Source organism: Equus asinus, chromosome 4, assembly GCF_041296235.1.
Source record: "Equus asinus isolate D_3611 breed Donkey chromosome 4, EquAss-T2T_v2, whole genome shotgun sequence".
In the NCBI taxonomy this organism is placed as follows: Eukaryota; Metazoa; Chordata; class Mammalia; order Perissodactyla; family Equidae; genus Equus; species Equus asinus.
The window spans coordinates 76,411,630-76,437,115 of NC_091793.1; the positions used below are offsets into that span (position 1 = coordinate 76,411,630).

General features: G+C 37.2%; 1 protein-coding gene across 1 annotated transcript in view; it reads right to left on the reverse strand.

The window, feature by feature from the left end:
* Positions 1 to 23,309, reverse strand: part of ACTR3 (actin related protein 3) — a 56,040-nt gene extending 32,731 nt beyond the window's left edge. The window contains exons 1-2 of the mRNA XM_014859007.3: positions 23,169 to 23,309; positions 726 to 781 (exon numbers count right to left, since the gene is read on the reverse strand). Of these exons, the coding sequence (XP_014714493.1) occupies positions 726 to 781; positions 23,169 to 23,212 (100 nt within the window). The 5' untranslated portion in view covers positions 23,213 to 23,309. The remainder of the gene's footprint in view (positions 1 to 725; positions 782 to 23,168) is intronic.
* Positions 23,310 to 25,486: the final 2,177 nt, after the last annotated feature.

The following is a 25,486-nucleotide window of genomic DNA, read 5'->3' on the forward strand; positions in this document are numbered from 1 at the left end:
GCTAAAGTCTTATCTTGGAATTAATACAAGTAGGTCAGAGGTGTTACTGTATAACGTACAAACGGTGAACTGTTTGAAAGTCAAAAGTACAAAAGTATGTCCATTAAGGACCAGATACATAACCCATGCTAACAAACAAGAAAACTAACAAACCAAGAGTGAGAGTATTTTTTAAAAACTCATGAAAGACAAACTACTGAAAGTTGATGGTCAGCAAAAGCGAAGTTAACAAAAACAGAACAAAAACACTGTAAGCATGGTTATAAGATCTTAGAAAACAGCTGAAGTCAACATCTCCTAAGATGAGATGCTGTCCTTATTTTGAAACATGGGCTCTCATCAGGGATGTCAACAAGGACAGGCCCTGTCAACAATAATCACATCCACAAACCAAAAGATAGTATTCATAGGTGTGTGATGGGGGTGCACTACTTAATAGTTACACCCACAGATCGTTAACAGCAATATCCTCAAAGCAGAAAATTGTTTAATTATCAGCTCATTCATTTTTGTCCTTAAAAAGAGATATCTGGTAGATTTGGTAAATGAAGAACTAAACAGAAAGCTGAAATGAACATTCAGAGGCGTGAAAATGACGCCACACTAGGCAAACTGTTTTTCAAGGACTAAATCTTACAGAGTGTGAGAAATGACTCTCTTTTACTTTAATTATTAAGCAAAAGATCCTTAAATCAGCTTATTTGTGGCTTAAAAGAAATACTTACAGGAAGGGATGATAAACTGTGGTTCTGTATTTCCAGCATATCCTAGTTTTGTATACCTGCAATACAAAAAGAATTATATAAGGATTTTACTAATATCTTAAAATTATAAATTTAATTCTTAGCTTTCCATTTGTTATGAAGTGAGAGTCCATTGTGGGTAAATAATATACAAAATTCTGTAGCTTCAATTCATTTAAACATCTCTACTTTCAAAGTTATATCAAAATTATAAATACCCACAGCTTTTAACAAGAAATTCCACCTGTAGAAAGTGATCCTACAAGGATATCCATACATGTATGAAATAACATATAATGAGGCCATTTGCTACAGTCTTGCTTATAAGAGCAAAAGGCTGGAAATAACCTAAATAACCATCTAATGAGAAACTAGTCAAATATGTAAATTTATACTATGGAATATTATGCAGTTATTAAGAGAGACTGAAGAAGCTCTTTATGTACTGATACGAGACAATCCTCAAAATGTATTGTTAACTGAACAAAGCAAGGGGTAAAAACATATAAAATATATTTGATTATATAGGTTAACAGAATATCTCTGGAAGAGTATAAAGAAATCAGTAATTTTGATTGTCTCCAGGGAAGGGAACTGGGTGGGTGATGGGCAGGGGTAAGAAGGAGTTTTTTTTTAATTGCATATCATTTCATACCATTTTAATGCATTACTATTCAAAAATAACTATAATTTTTTAAATGTTTTGCCACAGTGGATTCAGCCTATACCGTCACAATAACAAAGTAACAACAATGATGATAAGAAACTGTAAAAGCTGAGCTTTGATAAGCAGCATATTGGGGGCTATATAGCTGGATACCTTTTGGCTATGTGGGAAAACCTACATTATTATTAACTATGAGCAGGCTTTAAAGAGAAAGTAACAATATTTTACATTATTCCATATTCAAACCCACTAAATAGTAGGCAGGTAAAATGCTGTCACCTTCTTGGATTCTAATAATATCAGCAGAAATTTTTTTTTAATATAAAAGGGTTTAAATCTCTCTTTGCGGGATATTTTAGCCCCCAAACCAAGTTCAAGAACTGAGAGTGCCAAATAGACTAAATCATTAAAAATAAGGGGAAAACATAAATGGTTCAAAATGTGATAATGCTCTTCTGACTAAATCCCTTCAAAGATTCTCCAAAGTCCATGTTTAAAAAATAAATAAACAAAACTTCTTTGCAAGGCATACAAAAGAGCCCTTTTAGTATTCGGCTCCTGACAACCTCTCCCAGTGACCCGAATACCACACCAGACTCCCCAGCCACAAAAACTGCTGACAGTCTTTGAACAGACCAACTCATTTCGTGCCACGGAGCCACTATTAACACTGTGCCAACTACAAGAGACGCTCTCCTTTCAACGCTGGATGCAACTGCTAAACTCTTACTCATCCTGCAAAATTCAGGTTAAGTATGACTGCCTCTATATGAAAACTCTCATAACCTCCCAGAAAGCTAATTATTTCTGCCCTTGTGAGTACAAGTATTATTTAATAATAATTCCTAAGTCTTGATTCCCTCATCTGTAAAACAAGGAGAAGTAACTCAAGATTGTTCAGAGTATTAAATAAGAGAACACGATAAAGCATTAAGCACAGCACCTGGCACAGAATACACACTCAATACATGTCAATTCTAATTACTCTTTTCATTCATTCTCTCCAAATTTTCCATTCCTCCAATAATCAGCTAAAGGTCATGCAGATACCTGAACTTTGAAACGCTTATAGTAATGATACAAATTATCCCTTTATCCAGGAACCAAAGTCAGTCTGTAGAAGATTTTCAGATTATAGCTTATATCTGAGATACTTTTATCACCTTTCCACTGCCAAATTTTTTTTATTCTTCCAAATCCAAGTCTCTTATTAATGCAAAACTTTTAAGTGTGGTAGAACAGAACTCCTGGAACAGATGGAGGTCAGCATGATTGAATAGCTCACACTCCCCTGGTCTGGGGACAGAAAAATCAGAACTAATTACTCAAATGCACAAAAACCACCATCAACTGATATGAATAATCTATTCCTATTGAATTCATTGAAACTAACTGTAACCTAGTTGAAACAAGAGTGCAGAATCATTTAAAACAGCACCTGAAAAAGGAGAGGCTATAGTGGCACTGAGAGGAAGAAGGCCCAGTATACTTCGCTGCACCCCACAGTGGACAAATGGAACTGAATATGTCTTACCAAAACAAAGACTTATTTAAAACAGGGCAGTCTAAATCTGTCTGAGTCACAATACCCTAAAAGTCTACCGTCTGACCAACACTTAGTGTAAGGACTAATACCTAGTTATTCCTTCTCTAATCCTCCACTTTTATTCTCATTTGTCACCACAGCAGTTCAAGGCATTATACACGACAATACCCTAACAGAATGCCTGGCTTCTAATTCTATGACTCCTACAGGGGAGAACAGAATAATCTCCCTAAAAATTACTGTCTAATTCAAAAACAAGCCTTCAAGTGAGGCTCTGTTGCCTATATGATTAAGTACAAACTTGTTTCCATTTCTATAAAATGATTCGTTGTAAATAGTTCCTAAAGTCCCTTTCAGATAAAAAAAATTATGATTCTGATTCCTTCCGCTGAATATTAAGGTTCTCTATAATAAGCCCCAATTTAACTTTATGAGTGTCTCCCATTGTTTGCTTCCATAACCCCAGCTCTAAGCACACTGTGCTTGCTACTCACTTTTGCCTACATGACTTGCACACTTCCCCTTCACATGTTATCTGTGCTTACACTGCATCCTCTCAAAAAGCTCTCACCATAACTTAAGACTCCTCCATGAAATCTTTCCTGAAATTTTAACTATCAGTCATTCCTTCCTTCAATAAGCTCTTTACCTCAACCACTCCTGAACATGCATACAAGCCTACATTGTTACTTTTGTGTGTGTAAATACTATCTCCCAAATACAATAGTAAGATATTTAAAGTAGAAACTACATTACAGTGGAAACTCTCTTAAGAAACCTTCATTTAATAAGTTCACCAGATTAATCAATACTGCATTCCTGGTCAAAATCAAATTCCCTAAGTTGAGCATATTCAGCAATAAATTACCTTCAAAACAAACACCAGAAGGAGGCTGTAATGAACTTAACACAAAATAGTCAATACATAATCAAAACAATGATGCTCCTCCCCCAAACACAAAAATAACTACATACAGAATATCAACTGTATGAATAAATCATAACATTTAATCATTTCTACTATATTTAAAATACCATAGGAAAATAATTTGCTAAATTTTGGGGGTCAACAGCCAAATATATTACTATGCTCTACCGCCTTGGATTTAAAACTTAAATAATATCCCAAAAGAACAAAACCATGTAAAGTCTAGACATACTGGATATAGACCACTAAATTATAGTATTTGACAATTAATCATAGAGGACAATATTTTCATCAATTTTTAAGAAACACGAGGGGAAATAGTTTACTTAACTTTAAAAGTTGTTTAGCCTCTAAAAATTAATTTGGTTCTCAGCTTAAAGAAAAATGTTCGCGGTACAGAACACAATCTAAAAACGTTATATCCTAAAATCTGGAAAAGACTTTCTAAGTTAGGCTAAATCCTCAAAAGGTCACATTTTCTCTTGTAGAGAGAGAGCAAAGTACTAGATGACATTAAGAATCTGACTCTTTCAAATCACTCTTTATGCTATTAGCAAACAAAAAGTTGTTTTTGAAAATACTCAAAAAAATTCACAAGAGTCAAAGTTCAGAAAGTATATAAAAAAATGTTGCAAGAAAAAAAATCAGAATAGGACTGTAGAACTCTCAGACTTAAAAAAGACATTTTAACACTCATATAAAAAACATTTTAATGCTCATATAAGAGCAGAGAAAAAAGCATTTAAGTAGGAAGAGAAGGAGAGATGAGAGGAAAATCGAGTCTAGGAAGGAGATCTGAAGGAACTGTGGAGCTGAGTCTAAAAGGATGAGCTGGAACAGTAATACATTTCCAACCCTTTACATATCAATGCACACAAAATATGGTAATATTTGAAGAACATATTCAAATAAACTGGAGGGGATTTGGGTATAGCTATAAGAGGTTTGCTTGAAAACTTCACTTAAATTTTCTTTCTATAAGAAAAAGAAAATATAAATTATTAGGAAAGATATTAAATACTAAATTTGTTTAAAACTTCCAAATAAAAACTTCCCAAACATAAACTAGCTGCCATTAATCTAACTTAATTCTATCAGGTTTTACACATAAAATGGCTAATTTGATTAAGACATTTTTACAATGAACTTCTCAAATTCTTTTCTTTCTTTTTTTCTTTTTTTGCTGAGGAAGACTCGCCCTGAGCTAACATCTGTGCCCAATCTTCCTCTATTTTGTATCTGAGCTGCCACCAAGGCATGGCCATTGACAGTGGTGTAGGTCCACACTTGGGAACCAAACCCGGGCTGCTGAAGCAAAGCGTGCTGAACTTAACCACTAGGCCACCTGGGCTGGCCTCCAAATTCTTGATAGTCATCATAGAGAAGAAACTGTACAAGTAGACAGCAGAAGAGTTTCTCTCACTTTCTCTCTGACTAAAAGAAACTCCTTTCTCACAATTAATTGGCATTTGATAACTTGAACTCTTTAAATTGTAACTTAAGGATGTGATCACTTCATTTAAACTAAAAGCTCGTGGTTTTCACTGACACGTGCAAAGTTCAAATTTTTTGTAATAATGAAAATAGATTTCAAATCAACCAAGCTTTTTCTTATTAAGAATTTCTCTAAGCACACATACATGTTCCTCTCCTACTTATAACAACGTTCTTTAGAATTAAAATTAATATACTGACCAAAGAGCACAGTGAACCATTTTTATCCTACTTTTCCTAAGTGAATTTTTGTTTTGAATTAATAAATTCTGTCAGTACATTTTAATTTATTTTTCCACAACCCTTGCAATTTCTATTAAGCTCTTTTGGGTGTTCAAAGTCATTTATATAATTAAGCAACTTCAGAATACAATAGTTAATCAGATTATACAACAAACCTGCCAAGAAGCATTCACACACCCTAAAATCTTTCTAAGTTGCCTTCAGCACAAACTCTTCCTTCAGAAAGCTCAGTAGATACTTTGATAACATTTCCTCCCATTAAGTTTTAAACACAAAACTAAATGGCTTAGATTTTTCTTATATTTGCCACTTTGATAACACCATTTAGTGTAGGATCCAGACTTGGAACAAATTTTCACATTTGCAAGATATTTACCCAAATCGATCTAGAGATTCATGTAATTCCTATCAAAATTCCAATAAATGCGTTTTGCAGAAACAGAAAAATCTACCCTAAAATTCATACGGAATCTCAAGGGACCGTAAATAGCCAAAACAATCTTGAAAAACAACAAAGTTGGAAGTCTCACACTTCCTAATTTCAAAACTTACGACAAAGCTGCAGTAACTGAAACAGTGTGGCACTGACATGTAGATTAGACATATAGACTAGTGGGAGAGAAGAGAGGCCGGAAACAGACTCTCCTATACAAATAAAATCAAAAAATGATTTTTGACAAGGGTGCCATAACCATTCAAAATGGGGAAAGGATAGGCTTTTCAACACATGGTGATGGGAAAATTGGATATCCACATGCAAATGAATTAAGTTGGACCTTTAGCTTATACCACATACAAAATTTAACTCAAAATGGATCAAAGACCTACAATAGGAGCTAAAACTACAAAACTCAAAAGGAAATATAGGAAAAAAGCTTTATGACTGGATTTAGCAATGATTTCCTGGAAGTAACACTAAAAGCACAGGTAACAACAAAAAAAAATAAAGTGGACACCATGAAAATCAGTAACTTTTGTGCACCAAAGGAAACTATCAGTAGAGTGTAAAGGCAACCCACAGAATGGGAGAAAATACTTGCAAATCAGAAGAGGTTAACATCCAGAATATATAAAGAACTCCTAAAACTCAACAACAAAACAAACAACCCAATTAAAAAACAGGCAAAGCACCAGAGTAAACATTTCTCCAATGAGATACCACTTCACAACCATTAGGATGGCCATTGGCAAAAAAAAAAAAAAAAAAAAAAAACCCAGAAAATAACAAATGTAGGTGAGGATGTGGAGAAACTGGAACCCTTGCACATTACTGGTGGGAATGTTAAATAGTGCAGCTGCTGTGGAAGACAATATGGCAATTCCTCAAAAAATTAAACGGAATTACCACATGATCCAGCAGCAATACTATTTTGGGTATATACCAAAAAGAATTGAAAGCAGGGACTTGAACAGATATTTGTCTACCAATGTTCACAGCAACATTATGCATAACAGCCAAAAGGTGGAAGAAACTCAAGTGTCCATTGACAGATGAATGGATAAACAAATGTGATACATATATACAATCGAATACTAGCCTTAAAAAGGAAGGAAATTCTAATACACGCTACAACATGGTGGAAGCTTGACGACATAATGCTAAGTGAAATAAGCTCATCACAAAAGGTCACACATTATTATGATTCCACTTACATAAGGTACCTAGAATAGTTAAATTCTAGAGCTAGAAAGTAGGATGGTGGTTACCAGAGATGGGGGTGTGGTGGAGGTTACTGTTTGATGAGTACAGAGTTTCAGTTTGGTGGTGATAGTTGCATTAACAATGTGAACGTAACGAATGCCACTCAACTGTACACTTAAAAAAGTTAAAATAGTCAATTTTATGTTGTGTGTATTTCACCACAATAAAAAAACAACCTATTTAAACTTGGGAGCCAAAAGAAAAATGACCAACAGAGAAAAATTTTTACACCAAAAATTACCTAGAAGGTGATGACAACAAGGGAAGGAAATAAAAAGGAAAGAAGTGAGGAAAGGAAGAAGGAAAGGCAAAAGACATTAACCATTCAAAGAAAAAGAGAAAGAAATGACTATAAATAAAAAGACGCTCTACTTCATGGGATTAAAAAAATGCAAATTAAAAGTACACTAAGGCAACTTTCACGTATTCCTAGTTGGAACACAAAATGATACAGCCACTTTGGAAACCACCTAAACATTCACTTTCCATATGATCCAGCAATTCTACTTCTAGGTATACACCCAAGAAAAATAAAAACGTGTCCACACAACAGCACTGTTCATAATGGCCCCAAAGTGGATGTAAAACAAATGTTCATCAACAACAGACTAAATAAACAAGAGTGGTATATTCATACAAACCAAAATTATTCCACATATGAAGAATCAGGAAAATGTAACCCATTCTCCAAGGAAAAGACATTCAACAGAAGATAAAATGACCCAAATGATGGAATTATCAGATAAAGACTTGAAAGCAACTGCCACTATCTCAATGAAGAAAAATACACTGGTAATGACTAATAACATAGCAAGTATCACCAAAAACTCTAAAACTATAAAGAGAACAAATAGAAATTCTAGAACTGAAAAATGCAATAACATATAAAAAAATCACTGGATGAGGTAAACAGCAGAATAGAGGTGACAGAGGAAATAATCAGTGAACTTGAAGGCAGCTCAGTAGAAACTATCCAATCTGAAAAGCGAGAGGAAAAAACTTTAAAAAGAGACACAAAGAGAAAAGAATAGAGCTTCAGAGACTTGGGAGACAATATGAAAAAGGTGACATATTGAAGTCCCAGAAGAAGAGAGGGTAGTAAAAATCTTTTCTGAAGGAATAATGACTGAAAACTTTCCCAATTTAGTGAAAGACAGAAATTTATGGATTAAAGAGGCCAAGAAAACCCAATGAGAATAAATACGAAGAAAACCATACCTAAGCACCTTATAATCAAACTACTGAAAATCAAAGATAAAGAAAAAAATCTTGAAAGAAGCCAGAGAAAAATGGCTCATTAACAGGAAACAGAAATTCAAATTACTACCACCTTCTCATGAGAAACTAGAGGCCAGAAGACAGTGGAATAACATTTTTAAAATCTGAAGGAACAAAAATATCCTTCAACAATAAAAGTGAAATAAAGACATTTTTCAGATTAAAAAAAACTTACTGCCATCAAACCTGCATCAAGTCTAAAGAAAGTTCTTCAGGCTGAGAGGAAACGATATCAGAGAGAAACTGAGGTATTAATGAAGAACATCAGAAATGGTAAACAGCTAGGTAAATGTAAAAGACTTTTTTCTACTTAATTTTTAACCTACTTATGACTATATAAAGCAAAAATCATATTATCGGGTAAGGTTATAATGTATGTAGATGTAATAGCTATGACAACTATAGCATAAAAGGACAGTGAGGTGGGGAAAGCAGGAAAGAGAGTTAATAGATCTACAGAGACGCAAGGTTTCTACTCTTCACATAAAGTTTTAAATTATTAACTCAAAGTAAACAGTGAGTAGTAACTTTTCTTAAAGACGTATACTGTAATCCCTAAAGCAATCACTAAAAAAATACAGAGGTACACTTAAAAGGCCAAAAGGTAAATTAAAATGGAATTCTAAAAAAATATTCAAATAATGCAAAAGATAGAAAGAGAAGAAGAACACATTTTTAAAAATAAATAACAAATGCTAACCATATTCAATGAATCAAAGAAGAAATCAGATGTGAAATTAGAAAATACTTCAAGTTGATTAAAAGTGAAAATAAAAAACTTCAAAATTTGTGGGATGAAGCTAAAGCAGTGCTTAGAGATATTTACAACTTTAAGTGCTTATGTCACAAAAAAATAGAAAGGTCTAAAACGAATGCCCTAATATTCCACTTAAGAAGCTAGAAAAAGGAAAGCAAAGTAAGCCCAAACTAAATAGAAGAAAGTAAATGGTAAACAGAAGAGCAGAAATCAGGTTAATAGAAAACAAACAGAGAAAATTAACAAGCTAAAATTTTAGCTGGTTCTTTCAAAAGGTCAGCTATGCCAATCAAAGAAAATAGTACAGAAACAGCCAATAGAAGGACTTCATCCAGCTATTTCTTTTTGGGGTGATGAATATGTCATAAGTTGATTATGGATATGGTTGTACAACCTTGAGAATATACTAAAAATCTGTCAATTGTACAGTTCAAAAGGGTAAATTTTATTATATGTGAATGATATCTCAAGCGCTGTCTAAAATAGAATAAAATAAAATAAAATACTACAAACTAACACTGCGTAAATTTAACTTTTATCAATCTTCTGCTTAACGAGCTACACAATCTACTGCCCATCAAATCAACTCCTAACCATTGTGCACCATTTAAAGTCCTTCTGAGGGGCTGGCCCCGTGGCTGAGTGGTTAACCTCGCGCGCTCCGCTGCAGGCGGCCCAGTGTTTCGTTGGTTCGAATCCTGGGCGCAGACACGGCACTGCTCATCGAACCACGCTAAGGCAGTGTCCCACATGCCACAACTAGAAGGACCCACAACCAAGAATATACAACTATGTACGGGGGGGCTTTGGGGAGAAAAAAGAAAAAATAAAATCTTTAAAAAATAAATAAATAAATAAAAAATAAAGTCCTTCTGAAATAAGGCAGGATATAAATAAATAAAAGAAACTACTTGCTGTCCCACAGCTCCCAAGAGAATACCTCAATTCCAGGTAGGGCAACTCCTAACTGATCCCTCCTTCAAATATTTCTAAACTCCTTCCTACCTTCCCTTCATCAATAAAATATTTACCACAGATTATTAAACACTATGCGTATTTAATACGAGGGTGTAACTTGGAGAGAGAATGAACAAAAAAGACATCCTGCCATCAAAGAGCTTTCAATTCAGCTGACATATATTACATTGACAAAGTCTTCCCTCCCTTCCATCTATTATATCCTATTTATGCTTTTGCAAGGATTTAATCAAGTTCAGCTTCTTCATAAACCATCCTCCAGCTACTACAGCCTTTATTAATCTCCCAAAACAATTAAACACTAACGTGCCACCTTTATCACACGTATATTAGTTTCATCTCTGGAACTTAACTGTAACCCTGAAGTATAAAACCATGCCATAGCTTTCTGTACATACCATAGTGTTCAGCATAGAATTGAGAACATTGCAACAGTGAAATAAGTGATTGATTACTTTCAATACTCTTATATAATAATTACAGCTGTCATTAATTGTTTATTTTGTTACTCTTACCGCCGTCAAGTCAATTCCGACTCCCAGCAACTCTGTGTACAACCCAGAACAGAACCCTGCTCCGTCTTTCTGTACCATCTTCTCACCTCCCAGTGCTATATCAGACAATGCTCTGCTGCTATTCATAGGGTTTTGACGGCAATTTTTTCAGGAAGTGGGTGGCCAGGTCCTTCTTCCTAATCCATCATAGTCTGGAAGCTTCACTGAAACCTGTCTACCATAGTTGACTCCGCTAGAATTTGAAATACCAGTGGCATAGCTTTCAGCATCAGAGCAATAGGCAGCCGCCACAGTATGACAATGGAGAGATGGGTGATATGGTTCCCTGACTGGAAACAAACCCGGACCATGGTGGTGAGAGTGCCAAATCTTAACCACTAGACCATCAGGGCTGGCTAAGTGTTTATTATAGTCAATTATTTTGCTATGCACTTTATATGCTCTCCAACCTTTATTGTAACCCTACAAAATGGATGTTCTATCTCTGTTTAAATATTCAGAAACTACAGCTCAGAGAAGAAACCACTTCAAAGAAATAGTAAATCTAGAACTCCCGTATCTACCAGCCTCCAAAGTCAATGTTCTGTTGTAACTTAACTCATGAGTGGTTATATCCAAAATAAAACCAGAGAATGAACTAACAGTATAGTTTATCATGCTAGCTATGTGATCTTTGGCAAGTAATTTACACTTTCTGTGTCACAATTTCATCTGTAAAAGAGTAACAGTACCTATCTCATAAGGTTAGGTTTCAAGGGAATTAATAGATATAAAGCAATTAGAACAGTGCTTGGCACATAGTATCTACTATAGAACTGTTGGCTATTACTTTTAGCATCACAAATCACCATAATGAAGTCATCAAACATACTTTCTACTCTCATAAGCCTGGTTTATGATAGATTATGGCTTCATACTACCTAAAACATAAATACCAAAGTTAGCGCAGAATTCAAGGAGTTCCAAACCTCCATAATCCAGCTACAACATATCTTTTTAATTCACTTCAACTCAAGAAGCACTTACAGAGTACCCACCATCTATCAGACACTTTCTCTACTCCCTTGTACCATATCAAACATTTCACTACTCTCTCCCAATTAAACATCATACTTCCTGGTAACACATCATACCTAACAAATTCAAATTCCACCTTTACTTTCCTCACCTCACTTTGTTTCCTCCCACTGTTCTCTCACATTGTACGCTAGTCTTATTTCTGCCTATCGATACTTTACCCATCCTTAGAGGCCTATTTCAGGTATTATCTCTACCAGGAAGTCTTTCTTCATTTTCCCTGGAAAACGTAAATTTTCCTTTACCTATGATTCATAAAAGTTTCATTTATACCTGTCTAAGCATTTAGCATACTGTCATAATTATTTGTGTACATAGAAGCTTGCTAAAAGCAGGCACCATTTTATGTTTATCTTTATATTCCTCACAAGTATTGCACGTCCATTTGCATAGATGATGCTTACTAATATTTACTGAAGACCAATTTCTTCAACTATAAGCAAACTGGGTGCATAAGCTATCTCCTCCCTTCCTAGTTTTTTTATTCATATATATGGCCCAGTATCTTCTGGAAAAAAAAAAATGAGTGCAGCTCGAATTCTTTAAATTATAATTCTGGTTTACAAAAAAAATCCTTAAAGAAAGAGCCACTGCATTATCAAGTATGTCCTATTTTTCCAAAATATTTTAATCCCACAATTACTAGACTATTATACCTCTGTTCTAATGAAAAATCCCATATTATTCACACCATCATCAATTATTCTTTAAAAAAAAAAAACCTGCTGTTTCACATGTTTAGATTCAACACTGCGTGAAACTCACAAGTTTTTGTCCTTCGGAAAAGAATGCGTTATTCAAACTGCTAGCTAGTAACGCATCAAGCAGTTATCAAAACGAAATAAGGAATTTAAGGCAACATAAACAAAAAGGGGCAACATACTTTCCCATCCCCATCTTTTCCCACACAGTGGACACTCATTTGTTCTGCCAGAATCAAATCTCTATTCCTATTCTGAGAGTCCCACCAATGATTAAGTCTTGGCAGGAGGCAAAATTCCACATCTCCTTACACAAGGCGAGTACACTGACCCATCCCACTCCTGTGAGCTACTATACATCACACGATCTAGGTCTAGCCATTTTGAACTTAGGTCAGAACTTTGAATCTTGACTTAATAACTACAAGATGAAGTGGTGGCTTAGAATTCATATTGCTTGTGTCTAGTTGCAGGCTCCTGCAGACTTCCTGCAGCATGACTTTAGTGACAGACTTGCTACCCGGCCTCCCTGTTTCTTTGCTTTTCTGAGCCTGGTTCTCCAGCCTTCCTGTTAATTTTGTGATCTACACAAATTTTGCTTATATCAGCTAGAATTATTCTGTTGTGTGCACCCAAGATTTCTCACTGATACAGCCACAAGTTACATGTCTCTCATTGCTACTTCTCACAGTCTTCATAGCACTTTTAAATCCTACTGCACATTTTTTTAAAAAATCAAGTTTTGCTTTGTTTTTTAAATAACTTTCCCAACAGCAAGACAACTTGAAACAAGCAAGGGAGGTCCCTTTGAAAGGCATTTTGGAAGCAATAAAATTCTCAACTAGTCTTTTGTACAAATCACAAATTAACTAAGAAAAGACAGAAAAAAAGCCGAAAAAAGTCTTTTTCCTTTGCTCTGTTACCTCGACCTTTTTAGATTATTATGAAGCAAAATTTTAAAATAAACACTTTCAAACAGAAAACATGCAAGCTTTTACTAACACTCTGTGTGCTTTTTTAGATAAAATTCATCCAAATTCATCATATACTCCAGAGATAATCTCTTTAATTCTACGTTAGAAAAAAAAAAAACTACTTTCTGGTGACCCATATGCTTCCCTTAATCTATTTGTTATTTTCAGAGTCAAATACCAAATATTAACTCCTCTGAACCTAACGTAAAAATTTCTTTTTTATAGTCCTATATTCTTAAGTTCTTCTTATTCTTAAGTTCAAGAGTTTACACAACTAGAAGGACCCACAACTAAAAATACACAACTATGCACCGGGGAGCTTTGGGGAAAAAAAGGAAAAAAATTAAAAATTAAAATTAAAAAATTAAAAATTAAAAAAAGTTCAAGAGGTTCATTTCTGTGTTTTATGCAGTCATTAATGAGAAATTACTTTTTTAATGCATCAATTATTAATTCTTAAGTTGCAGCTTCAGAAATATGTATACCTTCATTTTCAAGTTATCTGTAATTAAACATCATTTCCTTAATTGAGTTGTCCTGAATTAACCAGCAACTATCAGCTTTACCACGTTAGATACAATATATGTCCTTGCAATATGCAAATGGATAATAAATAATCCTCTCATTTAACTTGCATATGTTTCAGGTTAATCAACTCAATGAACTGATCACTAAGACCTCCCTATGTATTTCATAATTGTACTAAAAATCAGCGGTTCTACAAATAGATTTTTTTAATATGTATATGTAAATTTGAATACTACAAAAACTGGGTTGACAATTTAACCACCCTTGTTGAATATAACCCAACTGGGGGCTTTATACAGTGGGCTCTGGAATTAAGAGTGTCTCAGGGCTCAAATTCTACATCTACTAACTTAACTGTATCCACTGCAAGCAAGTTACTTAAGCTCTCTATACCTCAGTTTCCTCATCTTTAAAATGGTAATTATACAACAGTAACCACTTGACAGGGTTTCTGAAAAGGTTATAAATAATTATCTCAAAAACAAAACTCTTTTAGAGTGCCTTGAAATGGGTTGTACACATCCCATGTAATAAGTCTTTGACTGAAATTCAGTAACTAAAATATATCTAAGATTTAAATCTCTGAAACAATAAAAAAAGTATATTTCTTCAAAAAGAGCATTTTATGCAAATAGTTTCTGAACTTGGTTTAAAATGTTATGTTGGAGAACATAAAACTACAGTTTTTCATTTGTGCCATATAGCATGCATTTGTATTACAAGAGAAACACTAAAGAATTCTGATGCATGTGTTGCACCAGGCCTCAACCAACACTACTTTAACATAAATAACATACATTATGTTATTTCAACTACTATAACTCATAAATGTGAACTCCTAAGAAAACTTAAGAGAATTCAAGAATGCTATCAATTAATAACTAGGAATACTCCTGAAAGACATTTCTCAACTCTGGTTTATTTGTGAGTAAACAGCAGATTAAATTATTTCTTAAAGTCTTTTTCAGCTCCATAATTCTGTGAGTCATTAGCCATCTCCCTTAATTTACTAACTTAAGTTTCACAAGTACACATTACATGCTATTTTTGTAGCCTTGAAGTAACCAAATTTTTTAAATGCTTATAGCAGAGGAAAAGCGCACTGTATCTAATTATATTAAGCTCTAAAACTTTAAGTAAGCAAATGTGTTTTGTCAGGTTAATACTAAAAATAGTTTATATTTTTACATATTTTCAAAACCAACACTAAACTGTAAGGTGTTTTGCACCATAATTTGCCTTTTTAAGACTTTTATCCTCTTTGTACCAACCCTTCATTCATACTAAATATTGTAACTGAAAAAGTCTTAAAGATACCCTTCTCAAAAACACTGCATTTCCACAAAGGGCAAGAAGCCTTAAAGGAGAGAATGTTTAAAGATGGAATGTTCAGTATCAGAAGAGATAAAGAAGATATTCTTTTGAGGTGGGTTTTATCGGTAGAGAGGACAGAGGAGTAGAAGGGAAAAAGAATACATATGACACACAAATTCAAGACTGTTCCTTTCCTGTTTGCAAGGAGTATGTAAGAATGACTTGAGTTTAAATCAATAGTCTGGAACGGTTTTGAAAAAAATTTTGAAAGAAAATTACTAAAATTCCACGAAATGGTCCTTTGGAAAAAGCAGGACGTTATTTATCCTTTTGCTCTGGTTTAAATAAGTTATGTACATATCTTTTATATATTTTATAACGTAAAGGCTCACATAAAGATATAAAACAACTAGCACACAAAGTAATCATTATCCTATTTTGACAAACCAAATTTAAAACATTAATCCAATAACATCACCTTATCTTGCACCATTACTTAATAATTCATTAATTTATAAGTGCTCGGTAAGCTATAAAGCATGTTAATGTAGTGTTATTATTACTTAACTGCTTTGCTCTTGCCTCTTTATGCCAGTGGCTACTACAGATCAGTAGTGTCATAAAAGAGGCTACAAGTTGCAATAGAATTACAGGTAAGCATTCAAATGCCTTTATTATAGGGGAATTTTGCTTCAGAAAACATACTGCTTGAAGCTACATTTTAACCATTCTACACTTCTGCCCCTAGTCCAAGCAGTTAGTTGTTTCCACATGTTGGAGGGGAGGAGGAGCATGCTGGACCAGAAGGAATACTGTGGAGGGAAATTTAGCCCTACCTCTCCTACAGATTTTCTCTTAAAGAAGTGGGATGAGATAGGAGATTGGCTGTCAGCATAGCTGACCACTCACCACTTCAAGCCACGTGATGCTCAAGAATCCAGATCACATATCCAAGACTTTTTTAAACAAGGAACATTAATATTCAATCTTTTTGTTTTCTCTTTAAATTGTCATTTTATTAGCTTCAATTTGTAAATTATAATGATTGCCAAATTTCCACTTTCATTCCTACACTTCCTGCATTTTTAACTTCCTCTAGAACATTTCCAATTACGGATCATCATTCCATATTCAATAACAAACTTCAATTCTACTCAGCTTCTTAAAACCAACTCCCTTATCATCCCACTCAAACTCACAATCTTGAAATCTTCATTGATGCCTTTTTACAATCCACTAGAATCAATTGCCAAGTCCTAACTATACCTCCAACTCTTAAATCAGCAAAAAACACTTTGTGCAAAGAACTGTGGTAGGCAAAGCACTGCAGGAGATAAGAAAATAAGCCTAAGACACTGTGTTCCTTCCCCTAAGAACTTCAATTCAATAAAAAATGGAGCTAACTGACAATTATAATAATTACAATGTACTGAGCTCTTACTATGTGCCAAGTACTGTGCTGAACCATTTTCATGCATCATCTGAAACAAAACACTCATAAGGTAGTTACTATGATCTCCAAATGGCAGATGGGAAAAATAAGACAGGCAGAGTTTGAAATGTACGCGGTCATACAGCTAATAAATGGTACAGCTTGAAATCAAAAACATCTCTGACTATAAAGCTTTTGCTGACCATAAATAAACAATACAAAACAATGTAATTGCCAGAAGAAAGGTACAAACAAAACAAAAGAAGCAACCATTCCCAAATTTATGTCTTCTGCTCCATTCCCACTGCCAATACTGTATTTCAGAATTTCCGCAAAGGGTGCCGAGAGGGCTGCTTAATCGTCTAGGAAGCCCATTTAAATGACTATTCCCAGGCCCAACCCTTGAGATTCTGAGTCACTGGGTACAGAGTGTTTCTGATGTAGTTTTTTTAAACCACACCCCTAATTCCTGTTTGTTAATTAATTCATTCATTCATTCAACAAAGATCTGGGTTTTTACTACACTCCAGGTCCCATTACTTCATCCCAAACACCTCTTCTACATTTGATCCTACACCAAGTACTGTCTGCAAGTATTCTAAAAGTCCTATTTTCAACACTTCACTCCTCTACTAGAGGATTTTTATTCTCTATCAAGTAAAATTATTTTGGATCAAAGCTTTGGTGACATATAATGAACACCTGGTACACAGTAAGTGCTCAATAAATGTCAGTTCCTTTTCACATTACATAACCTGGATCTGCATTATGTTATTAGCTAGTCCTCCATTCATAAGGTAGAGAGTGGTGCAACACATACTAAGAGGGCTAAACACAAGACTCAGCTACCCCCTTTCTGCTGGATATGCTTTTCCTTCCCCTGCTCTACCCAAATCCTTAAAAGAAGACCTCATAGCCTACCTTCACTAAAACTTCCTCAGCTCTTCCTGACCACAATCATCGTTCTTTCCTTACAACCTACAGAACTGCTATGACTGGAGGAAAAGCACATATCTTAACATTTGATTAAATGCAGTCTTCTACTATCTTAATTTTTTTTTTTTTTCAGGAAGATTAGCCCTGAGCTAACTGCCACCAATCCTCCTCTTTTTGCTGAGGAAGGCTGGCCCTGAGTTAACACCCATGCCCATCTTCCTCTACTTTATATGTGGGACACTTGCCACAGCATGGCTTGCCAAGCGGTGCCATGTCCTCACCCGGGATCCGAACCAGCAAACCCCAGGCCGCCAAAGCAGAACATGTGCAGTTAACTGGTGAGCCACTGGGCTGGCCCACACTCTCTTAATTTTTTTTAATGATTTTTAGCTCATCTCACTAAGATTCTTGAGAGCAGATTGTATTATACATTTTCATTATAACTCCAAGTGCACCTGGCCTGCTGCTAAGTATACGGTAAGCCTTGATTTGACACTACTGCTTATTTTACCTGTGCAACTAATCCTTAAGTTACTAACACCACTTTCTGCCTTTATAACATCATATATGAATTCTCTCAAAAATATCTAAATGATTCAAAATTGTAAAAGGCTGAGGCTGGCCTGGTGGCATAGTGGTTAAGTTTGCACACTCTGCTTCGGTGGCCTGGTGTTCACAGATTTGGATCCCAGGCACGGACATATACACCACTCATCAAGCCATGCTGTGGAAACGTCCTACACACAAAACAGAGGAAGACTTGCAGAAATGTTAGCTCAAGGACAATCTTCTTCAAGCAAAAAAAAAAGAGGAAGACTGGCAGAGAGGTTAGCTCATGGCCATTCTTCTTCACCAAAAAAAAAAAAGTTAAAGGCTCATTCTTTATGTAGGGAGACTACTTATTATATAGTGTAGTGGCTCGACCACACTTACTTGCTACAATACCTTAGGCAGGTAATTTAACTTCTCTAAACCTAAATTTTCCTGTCTCAAAATGGACATAATACTTCTCGGGTTGATATGAAAAGTAAATGAGATATTATAAACCATTTAGCATAGAGCTTGACACATAATTCTTGAGAAACGTTAGCTGTTAGTATTTCCTAATAAACAAACTCTAGAGAGTAAATGTTTTCTAGAGATTAAATTTAAGCATAGTGACAAGGAAATAAGACTAGGAATTCACATATCTAGAAAAAAAATTTAAATCAAATCAGAAAGATCTGCACAGAAAAGTGTCTCTAAATAATTAAATTAAATGCATAAGCCTAGAATTTTTCAATAAGATTACTTTAAACAAGAATAAATAGCATTAACCTTATTAATAAAAATAAAGCAACATCCATAGTTCTGAAAAGGGGTTCAGGACTCCGCATGATGCAACAGAAAAAACATAGTGTTTTTGTATTTAGAAAAACTTAAGTCCAAATAGCAATTCTCATCATCTGCTAACTACATGACATTAAAAAAGTAATTTAAATTCTCTAATCCTGTTTTCTCACTTGTAAAACGAGGTAAAAATAGCTGTCACCAGATCAAACAAGATAAGGTGGTAAAAACCCTGGCCAGCAGGTCCTCCACTAATGGATCTTTCCCTTCGGTGCTTAAAAATAAAATTTCTGAACTGTGTTTTACAATAAGGCTGGAAAGTTTATTAGATAAAATATATAGGCAATCCAAAGTCAACATTTCAACACAAAATTGGCAGGCAGGAAAAGAGATTGGCAGGAAGGAAAGGAGAGAGAGATTTTAGGTAAGTCTAAGAATCTGACTTCTCGACAGGACCATGTGTGTTACACTTACTTCAAACAGTAGGCAAAATGTGACCCATGAAGGAATGAGAATTTTAATAAATGGTTTTGGTAACAACAACATACTGTGAATGTTTCTGCCCTTGGAGATGGCCAAAAAAATAGCATTATTAAATATTATATATAGAATTCCTGTAAGAAACATGAACTTCCCACTTATGTTTTCCACCACCCACTCAGCTCTTCCCCACTGCTCTCAAACAAGATCATCCTATCTGTACTAATTGCTAGAATGTGGCCACTGGATGAACAAAATAAGCTCCTCATCCACTGACTCCAACAAAATATTTATGCTTACATTTTAAGACTGCTAATAAGTTTAAGTCAATTAGAGAAATTCCTTAATTTATTCTAGATCTGAAGATATCCAAGAATTCTACAATAAAGCTATTAATCTCTGCTAACATATCAGTGGAAATAACTTACCAATGCAGTATTTATGAGAGGGGAAAAAGACGTAAAGAAAAAGGAAATTTCACAATGCAAAGCTCTGTAACCAAGCTACAACATAATAAAAGTAAAAATGAGGAGTTCCTTTATCTGGTTTGAATGTTGAAGAAATCTGAGTGAAAACATGCAGAAAATAACAGGATAATCTTAACTTTGCAAGTGTCAGAATGTTTTAAAAAATGCTTCTTTAAAAAATTGTTTTCCTCACCACTGGTAGCAGGTTTGAGTTGATAATTTAGTTCTTAAGCAACCAGCTCCATCAATGAGAATCTCTGTGTCAAATTTTATTCTACAGTACTATTCCAATACAGACCAAAAAAGCGTGTAGATGTGGTATCAATATGAAAAAAGTATTTCTTTCTAAATTCTTTTCAAAAGGAGTTATTTTTTTATGATCTGAGCTTAGGTGATTCTTTATCTCCTGTTGAGATAAAGGATCTTTGCGGGAGGATCTCTAATTTTACGTTAAGCTTCATGTTTCCTAACACTTACAGCTTTTCTTATCTAAGACTACCAAGTTTCACAGATGGCCACTTTTTTCAGTCACCTCTCCCTAACTTAAATAATGAAATGCAATAAGCAACCTGATTCAGGTGATAATTTTTCACTTACATTAAGTGGGTAATTGTAATTAGACTGAAGAGACAATGCATTCTCTAAAGCACAAAGGAACACACAAATTATAGGTGCAGTTTGAATATGGGGACCACAGTATTCTGGAACATAAAACTCCCTATTAACGCCTTACTTAGAGATGCTTATCAAAGGCCCAATTTCAATGAGCTATCCTCTATGTGCTAACAAAGCTGAAGGTGTAACTTTTCAGGAGTGGCATTAATAGGCAACAAGAAAGACCAAAAAGCCTTTTGAAGACCAAAATAAATGGATCCCTACAGGTGGAATTTCAGATTGTGACAGATGGTAAAAGAAAGTGAGGGAGGCAATGGGGAATCCTAATCAGTTCCATGCAAATCAGAATGAGTGTCCAGTTAACAACCTCTCTGTGAAATAAAACTACTGCAATAATGTAAAATGTAGTAACTGAAATATCAAAACAACAATATCCTAAGTATAGACAGAACCCTCTCCCCACACCTCCTGATCACTCAGCATGTGTTTTAAATTCAAGGTTGCCCTATCGAAGAGGTCACTTAAGGACAGTTAACCTCAATGAAATGTCTAGTATACTAACTCAAAAATAATCAAAACTGTATTTCAAAAGGGGAAAAATGAAAAGAGAAAAAGTAACGTCCTGCTTAAGATGTTACTATGCTATTTATTAGAGCAAGAATTATCTACACTAATTTTATTGAAACCCAGTAATTTCTAAAGCATAAATATTAATTATGCAGCAGTATTTTTCACTTTAACAAAACACACTTGAAAATTCCTTCTCAAGCCAAATCTAACTTAAAAACTCACTCTAAACATAAAACTACTCATCAGTTAAACTAAGAAGGAAGAGGGGAAAAAAAATACCAGTTCAGAGAAATGAGACTGGTTCAAGAAAAAAATAACTTTAATGAGCTGTCCATCAAAAAAAACAAAAAAAATCAAAGTTCCAATGCTAAAGTAGGCTGGTGTTTTCCAAGGTAAAATATTAATAAATCGGTTGCTTCCCTAAGCATGGCTGGGATTTTAGAAACTGCCACACTAGGATAAAGTTATGAGAATGAAGATTAGGGAAATTTCACAGAGAGCAAATAGAGTGAAGAGCATACCATCCTTTAAGTAACAATAGTTTGCTGAATAACTTTAAAAGAGGGGAAAAAATGGCTGGCAATCCAGCTGTCACAATCACCCCCTGCCCCCCAAAATTGGAGTATTTTGTATGTAAGTAGAGATGTAATAATGTATCAGCACAGGACACAGACAGACAAAACACTTCCAATGTTGTAACATAAAGCAGCCATTCTACATTAAAATATCCATAGTATTTTCTACTTAAGTACAAAGTGTAACTCCCTAAAATGCCTATTAATACAAAAGGAACAAGCACTTTAACGCCATTCTACTTTTTACCCTACAGATCTATGATAAACAACAACTTGAAAAGCAAGCACATCCCCTTCTAACTCTATACCTTCCTTCTCGCGGTAAGATACCGTCAGAGAATGAACGTGTACAACTTACATTCGTTTATTATCCTGGCTGCTTCCCTCCCTCCCTCCCTGTGGAACACAAATAAGCATTTTTAAGTTCACTTAAATTGATACCTAGCCCCAGTAACTCAGTCTATTTGAAATCTGCTTAATTTTGAAAGTTCTAATAAGAAGTGTTCAGGTTGGAAACGAAAAACTACCTTATAAGGGTATAAAAGACTGAAAGCAGGAAGCGGCTTTGACAAAACTAAGGAAGTTGCAGCGCGCTTGCTCACTGGGGGACTTTTTTGAGGCAGGAGAACTAACACATGACATCTTTCTCTCTCAAACTAAAATGTGACTTGTTTCACCGGTAAAAACGCAGTGGGAGCTGGAAAAGACCGGGAGTCAGAAAGGAAGAGGAGGTGGGTGGTCAGTCGCAAGCCCCGACCTAGGTTCCCATTTTCGGAGTCCGAGTCTCCCCTTTCCCCACCCACACCCTGGGCAGAGTGTTGTCACAGCAATCTTGCAAAGCCTACAAGGAGAGAGCGCTTCTCTTTTCTCGTTCCTCTGCCAGGCCCGTCCCTGAGCGCGCGATGCCCCCAGTCCCCAAACCCACGGGCAGGAAGGGGCGCGGAGGAAAAGGAGAGCCGGGTGCGCCGGCCGCCGTGACCACCCCAGCGCGCCCGCCGGCCCCCGGCAGGCGACCGTCCCCGCATCTCCTGGGGAGGCGCAGCCCAGCGCGGGGGTAAGGGCCCGGAGGGCCCGGGGAGAAGGCGCTCCCAGGGGGTTCTCAGCCCCGCGCCCCCCTCCCCGGCCCCACAGGAGAAGCAAGAGGACAAGGGAGGCCCTGGGTCCGGGCCCCACCCCTCGCAACCCGGCCAGACGAGGAATGACACCGGCAGCGGCAGCGGCGGCACCGAGCCGCACCATTCATCTCCCGGCCTCTTCCCTTCCCCACCATTTTCCCACCTCCGCCTCAGTTTCCCCACCCCCGCCCGGCGCCCCCTTACCCCGTGCCACAGTCCACCACACAGGCCGGCAGCCGTCCCGCCATCTTCCTCCTCGCCTGCTGCTGCCGCTGCCGCCGTCTGCTCCGTGCTGCTTGGGGCCAGGGATTGGCGGCGGGAGGCAGGCGCTATCTGACCATCCACGGCCGGGCCGCCCTCTCCGTCCGGGGGGGAGCCGGGACGCCGAAGCAGCAGCGAGAAAGCAGCAGGCTCGGTCAGCCGCTACCACTTCCGCAACCCAGGCGGGCAGGCAGTCCCCGCCCTGCCCCGCCGCGGCCTCCTCCCCTCAGTTCTCCCCTCCTCCTCACTCCTGCCCCCACCCTACAACTTCTTCCCCTCACGCCGCCTTTCCCAAGGAAGCCAAGATGGCCGCCGGTGCCGACGCCCCGGCCAGGCCCGGGCCGCCAGCGCTCCCGCTTCCGCCTCCGAGCGGGAGGGGCGCGAGAGCATGCGCAGCGAGGAGCGGCAGGCGGCGCCGCTCCCCTCCCGACGCGCCAGGACTCCACTTCGGGTCTTCCTAGAGGTAGGGGCGGGGAAGTCAGCCCCGGCCTCCCATTCTCCTTTGGAAGGTGGAAAGGGCTTTTAGTTTCAATTAATTGGATGCTAGGTTGAGAAAGGGATGGAACCGCGTCCCGCAGCCACAAATATCTTCTCCAGTGCCCCGGGGAAAACGGCCCAAGTGAAAAGGTTGTCAGCGGCACACAACCATTCTTATAACCTGCGTTGCTGCTTTTCTATGTGGAAAAGAGCGATTATCAGGCCGAGGGTGAGCAGTCGGGGACGGAGGGACAAAGGCTTGCACCGTGGCTCTTCCTCCTTTGTGCCGTGGTTTTATTCAGTTATACTTGTGCGTTGTTACAACGTTGTTTAGATTGTAGGCCCCCCAAAAGGCAGGGCTGTGCCCACAAGGAAGGCAAACCGGGGACTATATTCTACGTAGTATACTCTACACAAACAGGCCGTTATTCAAGGCTTTTGGATGATGACAAAGAATTCCCTCCGAAGTAGTTGAAGATTCTACTATTCTGCTAGCAGGATTATACCAAGGATTAAGGACCAAAGAATTTAATTAAAAAAAGAAAAAGGTTAAAAACTGGAAAGCCTAGAGCAATGGTTTTCAGACTTAAGCGTACATCAGAATTTGTGGAAGGCTTGTTAAAACACAGATTGCTGAGGGGCTGGCCCCGTGGCCGAGTGGTTGGGTTCGCGCGCTCCGCTGCAGGCGGCCCAGTGTTTCGTCGGTTCGAATCCTGGGCGCAGACATGGCGCTGCTCATCGGGCCGCGCTGAGGCAGCGTCCGACATGCCACAACTACAGGGACCCACAGCGAAGAATATACAACTGTGTACTGGGGGGCTTTGGGGAGAAAAAATAAAATAAAATCTTTAAAAAAAAATTAAAAAAAAAAAAAAACACAGATTGCTGAGCCACACCCCTAGAGTTCTCTGATTAGGTGGTCTGGAGTGGAGCCTGGTAATTTTCGTTTCTACCAAGTTCCCAGGTCGTGATCTGGGACCCGACATGGGGAAACGAGAAGGTTAATAGCTTTCCTCTCCACCAGGCTTATCTTCTGATAAACCTCATGGATTTGCTTATATGAGGCTGAAAATAAAAATATTTTTCCTAACCAAGGATGTCTAATTCACTCCAGAAGATCACCTAGTGTGGTGTTAGGTCTACCTGGGGGATGGACTATGGGTTTTCCATTCATTTGACGGATAAGTATTGCTCACCTGCTCTATTATGGCAGAGACTAGGCTGACCCTGAATATTCAGTAGGCGCAAAATAGATAAGGTCTCTACTCTCATACAGTTTACAGTTTAGTGGAGAAACATACAAATTGTGTGAAGAGCAATGGAAAGCAGAGAGCTATGAGAAATGGGGATTACGGGTGGGAGAATGGGAGGGAGGCGGAAGATAGAGCAACCTTCTGTGACAAAGTGGCATTTAAAAGCGGAGGACTAAAGGATATAGCAAATAGGGGAAAGGGTGAGGAAGAAGGGGAGGCCTCCAGGAAGAGAGAACAGCAAGCGTCAAGACCCTGAGGTGAAGAAGAACTTGGCCTGTTCCACAAATGGAAAGAAGACCCAAGTGGTCAAAGTGAAGTAAGCCAGGGAAGATGCAGTGGGAAGTGAAGCCTGAGAGAGAAGGAAGAATCAGACAACGCAAGGATTTGTAGACTTCTCTCAGCATCTTAAAGTTTAGCCTGAAAAACAACTTGGAAGCCGTCAAAGAGATTTAAGCAAGGAAATGTTGTGGCTGCTTTGTAGGGAATGGATCCCACAAAGTAAACAGTGAAGCAAATGGTTTTATCACGCAT